The sequence below is a fragment of the Polypterus senegalus genome, chromosome 14 (assembly GCF_016835505.1).
Source record: "Polypterus senegalus isolate Bchr_013 chromosome 14, ASM1683550v1, whole genome shotgun sequence".
Taxonomy (NCBI): Eukaryota; Metazoa; Chordata; class Cladistia; order Polypteriformes; family Polypteridae; genus Polypterus; species Polypterus senegalus.
Window position 1 is genome coordinate 106,124,348 of NC_053167.1, and position 6,000 is coordinate 106,130,347.

The 6,000-nt window shown below is 37.8% G+C and overlaps 1 protein-coding gene across 3 annotated transcripts in view; it reads right to left on the reverse strand.

Moving 5' to 3' along the window:
* The window catches only part of LOC120515258 (collagen alpha-1(XI) chain-like), a 286,385-nt gene extending 285,156 nt beyond the window's left edge, over nt 1–1,229 (reverse strand). For 2 of the 3 annotated variants that reach the window (XM_039736095.1, XM_039736093.1), the window contains exon 1: nt 841–1,229. In XM_039736095.1, coding sequence (XP_039592029.1) covers nt 841–955 — 115 coding nt within the window. In that variant the 5' untranslated portion in view covers nt 956–1,229. The remainder of the gene's footprint in view (nt 1–840) is intronic. The other variant, XM_039736094.1, reaches the window with a different exon arrangement.
* Nucleotides 1,230–6,000: the final 4,771 nt, after the last annotated feature.

Consider the following 6,000-nt stretch of genomic DNA (forward strand, 5'->3'; position numbering starts at 1 on the left):
AACCGTGTCCACACACACCTAACGGACCACTCGTTTAAACAAAGGGATTTCTTTTACTTTTTTTTCCCTCGTGCATTAAAAAAAAAGTCTTGTGTCAGCCCACTTTGCAAAATGCACTTCCATTCCAGCTCGTACTCCATGCCACGTATGAAAGGGTATATTTAAATATCCGAAAAGCATGTCAAGGATAATAAGCATCTTGCTCTATCAGACCATTTACCAATTCGTAAAATACTGTTATAGATGCAAGTTCAGAAAAATAAACGAAAGGTTTACAATGCAAGACATAAATAAACTTTACAACTTTTAAAAAGAAACGCATGCTGACTGTTTTCTTATTTAGTATTCACTTTTTGCCTGCTTGTCAGCACGCAAGACTTTAAGTGTGCGGTGTTTCGTGCACTCCGCTCCGTGGATAATACAATTACTTTTTGGGAAAAAAAAGCTTTAAAGTGCCCATTGCTGTTGTGTTTGTGAAATCGCTGCAAGTTTCGGCATTGTCACCTCACACCAGCAGTGGAGCGATTCGTGTTTGCAATCCTAACTATCAAATTGACTGCACTTGCAACGTGGTCAGTTTCCACATGAAAAGACAGAAAAAAAAGTCTGATTATTATTTTTTCTTTAAGATGCACTACCACTCACAATAGAATATCTGTTTAAGGATGAGCACAACTAAATTCTTCAAATGCTATTTTGTTCTCGGCATTTCCTTCTTTTTCTTTCTCTTCCTTGGTGGTGATCATGTACCATAAAACCGATATATTTGATTGTGAGAATCCCTCAATCTTTTCAGAATCTTTTTTTTTTTTTACTTTTATTGTCACCGCAGTTTCTTACCTCCTCTGACATTCGCAGCCTGTAGAATGATAATAAAAGTGATGAATGTGGTTAAAGTGGAATCCAAGAGCCACCTTTTCGTTTTCCACCTTGTGGACCACCTCTGCATCTCCATGATCGGCGCCCACAACTGTGACCAAAACTGGGCGGCTTCAATTTATACCAAAATGCAGTCCCTTCCACAGTCCCAAAAATGTCATATGTTTCCTATATAGCCATAAGTGAAAATTAAGTTTGGGTTTTTTGGTTCCTTTTTTTAATTTTTATTTTCCCCCTTCGCACAGCCAGTCCAGGCCCCTCTGATCTTTCCTTCCCTGTGCCCTGCCTTCAGACTGAAGGTATTTGGGCTTTAATCAAAATGCAAAGAGGATTCGATCCCCCTAAACTACACCCGTCAGAAGGGCAGGGCGAGCACCACAAACCAGACCCACAATCACAGCAAACTGACAAGGGAAATCTCCTCGGGACAGCAAATCACGAGGCTCCAAATTAGCCTACAGTCCCACCCATTGCTGCAGAGGGAGCTCACTGAAAACTCTTTTATGTCTTCCAAAAACTCCATCACTTTTCTTGGAGCACTTTGGGAATGAAAGGAATGGCAGGAGAGTGTGAGAATCGATAAGCATGTGAGCGATCAGCGGGGTTTGGACAAACTTGTGAATGTGCAAATCTCGATGGCGGTGCCTTCGCTCCGCGTACTACCGCTTGTCCTAATAGGTTCACCAAGGCATCTCCCGAGTGTCCCGGCAGGAATAAAACGACACTTGCGTGCTCGACCGAAAAAGTGCCGGGTCCGGGGATTCAAAACAGTTGTTGTGCTCGATGAACGGGACGCGAGTGGCCTCCTTGACAATAGGAACAAATTCCCTGCTTTGTGAGGATTCACTCAGCAGCAACACTTATTTTAACCCTTGCCTTTCGATGCTTAACGCAAAGTTAAAATGAACTGGGAGGGTGGGCGATGTGCAGAGAAAACGATTGGTAACAATTTCGTCAAACACACCGTTTATACCAGTGCAAAGTTACCTCTAACCACAGACTTTATTATTATTATTATTATTATTATTATTAGTAGTAGTAGTAGTAGTAGTAGTAGTAGTAGTAGTAGTAGTAGTAGTAGTAGTAGTGTTATTTAGTGTGCTTTTTATTTCTTACTGATTTGTATTAACGGAAGAAATCTAGAGCTTATTCTTCGTATCGTTTTGTCTGTTGGAGCCAGTAGTTTAAAAACAAAACAAAGGAGAAAAAATATTTGACGCTGCAATGTGTACACAGATGGGTCTTTGTATTTTGTGAGGTTAAAGGGGGTGGGGAGTGGGGGGTGGTGGTGAGCCAGCAAAGAAATGTTACGTGAGGGAATTGCTCCACATATACGATGTATACATTAAGGCCATACATACTGAAGCTCTTTATAGTCAAACGATTCTTCGGATCAGCCTTGAAGTTTTCATTGGACACGTCATTGATTTCAGCCAGCTGTCCAACTTTTAGCCGTTTAATTTGCAAGAAAAAAATATTTATTGCACTTATTTGTCTATATTAAATAATTGAATACTCTATGAAATGGCATATCATTTAATTCACTAAGGATTAAGGCTGGATTACGGCACATTGGATAATAGATGGATGGATTTCTTAAAATAAAGCATTGGTATCCAATAAACTGCTACAAAAGACAAGATCAGTGACTACTAAAGTAAGTCATACCATCTCGTAAAAATGTAGTTGATAAAAACGTATGCAGCTATGCAATTGTGCCTTTCGTGTTTTTCTATTTCTTGATCATATGGCACAAGAGGACATTGTGTTGATGAAAACCAACGTTGATAAAAGAAGAATAACACCATCACCAAGAGCTCTTACATTTTCTACATAGCTCTACATTCTATGACTTACTTCAGAAAGGAAGACCCTGATCCTTTGAACTAATGGCATTTTTAAGCATCCTCATTCACTCATTCATTTATTTCTTTATTTCACTCATTCATTCTGATTGTTATGTGATCTATTATAGGATCTGTTTCACCTTATTTTGGCTATTTTGAGTAGGATGCAGCTTTAGATGGGGCATGACTCTAATCTATCTATCTATCTATCTATCTATCTATCTATCTATCTATCTATCTATCTATCTATCTATCTATCTGTCGTCTGTCTGTCTGTCTGTCTGTCTTTTTATATTATAAAAAAAGTGTTATATTTACTTGATTTACTTCTACAAGAATTGTTAAGCAGATGTCACATTAAACAATTTTTAGTTGTGAGGCATGTCAGAGTTGCCAACTGTAGTTGCTAACATCATCACCAAATTGCTGGGCATGTCTGATTTATTGACTGCTAGCCAAACTTCCAGAAAAGTCTTGCTCACTCCTTTTTGTAACAGCCAATAATATGCTGCCTGATGGAACTGGTGCTGTAGAAATGGTTAACAGGTACGAAGGGTTAACAGGTATGGTGACTTCATCCACAATCTCTATCCTTTCTTTCCATTTCCTATTCTGTTGAGGTACGTAAAATAAGAGACATCAGACAGATGAGTGTTTTTTTTTTTGTTTTGCGAGATTCCAGCATACCCAATTTCTTCTTTCCTCATCACTGCACTGCAAGCATTACATTTCTGGATGTGCATCAGGGCTGAAGTTACGTCCCAGGTCCTCCTATTTAGAAGCCATTCAGAAACAAGACCTCTCCATAATATTTTATTTTTGTTCATTTTTCATTAAACCGAGCGGGTCAGAACTTCAAGGAGGACCTCCCTGAACCTTATTTATTTATAGCATTAATAACCCCTGCTGTATTGCTTGCCCATTCAATTGCTTCCAGACCCAACCTCTGTGAGCATTCATTGGTTATCAATTCTCATGCATACAAGCCCACACCTATGAGTAAATATGTAATCAAGCCTGTTTGATTTTGTTTGGGGGTGTCACGGACAAGTTGGACTACGTCACTGGGCATATTATGTTATGCAACCAGCTTCGTGTGAACATGATGCCAACTGCTTCTGACTCGCTAAAATTACATAAATGAAGACTACGACTGAAAATCGCTGAAAAGTTATGTAATGTGACATGGCCTTTAGCTATTGTTTCAATAAATAAACATTAAGTTATTTTTATGTAATTCATTCAAGTTCTGTATATTGTATTCATTTTGATAAAGTCCCTCCTGTACAAATGTGTTATGTTATTATAACGTTACCTGGTAATGATTACTGTACTATTTTCGGCTGTATGAATTGGTTCTATTTATTTAACGCAATTCTTTAATTATTTTGCATAATTCTCCATTTAGTTGTAATGGCTTACGTTACTGATAAATAGTAATAATACTTAAAACTTCAAATCATCAGACATTTTTTGATACAAGAGAAGAAACACAATGGTTCAGAGACTTCAAGCAGGTTGTCTCGAGGATAGGGAAAGGTTGCTTTTGTGATGTTGGGTGTATAACAGTTTTGTCAATTTAATTTAAACAACGTAACATACAGTAAATCAGCTTCCAAAACCATACAAATCCTGAAACATTTAAACTTGTTATCTTTAACTTTCTTTCCCACTACACAAAAGTGTATTGATTGCCAGGAATAATTTGCAGCACTGCCCTCAAATAGAGCATTCCTTTAAACTTTATGCCAATATTGGATTCCCTAAAAAGAAAATACCCTAGGAAAGAAATTCTGAAAAATGTCATCATACTGAACATGGCAACCCACACAAATGTAGTCTTCGCCATGTACACATTCCTTAAAAGTAATATTGTTAGAAACAGCTACTCAAAACTAGCAAGTGTTACCTGTTTGACTTACAGTAAATTCATTATACAGTTGCGTTATATTTAAATAATGGCATGAGTTTACTTTTGAGTGAATAAATTGTATTCTTAAATAAGTCAGTCACAGTGCTTGAATTCAGCATCATTGTGAGCTTAAGGCAATACAACCATTAGACTTATATAAATGAAAGACCTGTGTGTGTGCGTGTGTGTGTGAATGGAGCAGTTCACTCTGCTCACACTAAACCACAGCCACTAGATGGCGCATGCATGCACTTTAAATTTTTTTCGGCGCTGGTATGCACCTCACCTCTCACTACGAAAGACCTGCATGCAGCAAACACCGCTGCACAACAACAATATGGTGCTAATGACACAGACAAAGAGACACAATGTCGAAACAAAGCAGCTCAACAACATGCAAGTGAAACACCTCAGCAAAGGAGGGCAAGGCTTGAAGTTTTCGCTAAAAACATTGTCTATCTGGAGGTATTTTCTCAAGACAAAGATTAATGGGACTCATATGCAAGTAATTCAGCTAAGATATGGTATCGCCAGTGTCTTCTTACGAAAGCCAATGGGGCAGCAAGCACAAAGTGGTCCATGTCCTGTGAACTGGGTAATTCTTAAGAGTTAGTTGATGCCTTTCCAAGTTCATGAATATCATAAAAACTGTTATGGAGTCTTTGGGTTGTTTCTTGTCCTAAAGACCACACACAGCTAGTTATCCATACAATGCTGTTGTACAGTGAAACAAATTGATTTTGCCAGCTACAGCAGTGCTTAAATGTACATATGCTTTAATTTATCTTTTTAAAAGCACTTATTTATTATATAAATTTTTTACTGTGAAAATATACAGTTAATTTTGAATATTTTTACAGAATGTGCCAAAACACATCTGATCCAGCTTCTCAGCTAATAATCAATATTGGACTGGGTATGCAGGGGCTGGCAATACTCCATGACTATCTTCATGCCAACTTTGTTCAAGTACCTTCCATTTGTGGATTAATTTTATTAGAATACATCATCACAACATGATCAACTCACTTTGTTCTGACTAGAACAACTTCAGAAAGTTAGAAAAGTTTTGATGAGAATAGGCCCTTCAGTCCAACAAATCCCCACCAATCCTATCCACGTAATTCCTCCAAAATAACATCAAGTTGAGTTCTGAAGGTTCCTAAAGCCCTACCATCTACTACGCTACTTGGTAACTTATTCCAAGTGTCTATGGTTCTCCGTGGAAAGAAAAACTTCCTAACATTTGTGTGAAATTTGCCTTTAACAAGTTTCCAACTGTGTCCGTGTATTCTTGCTGAACTCTTTTAAAGTAACATCCTGGATCCACTATACTAATTCCTTTCATAATCCTAAACCCTT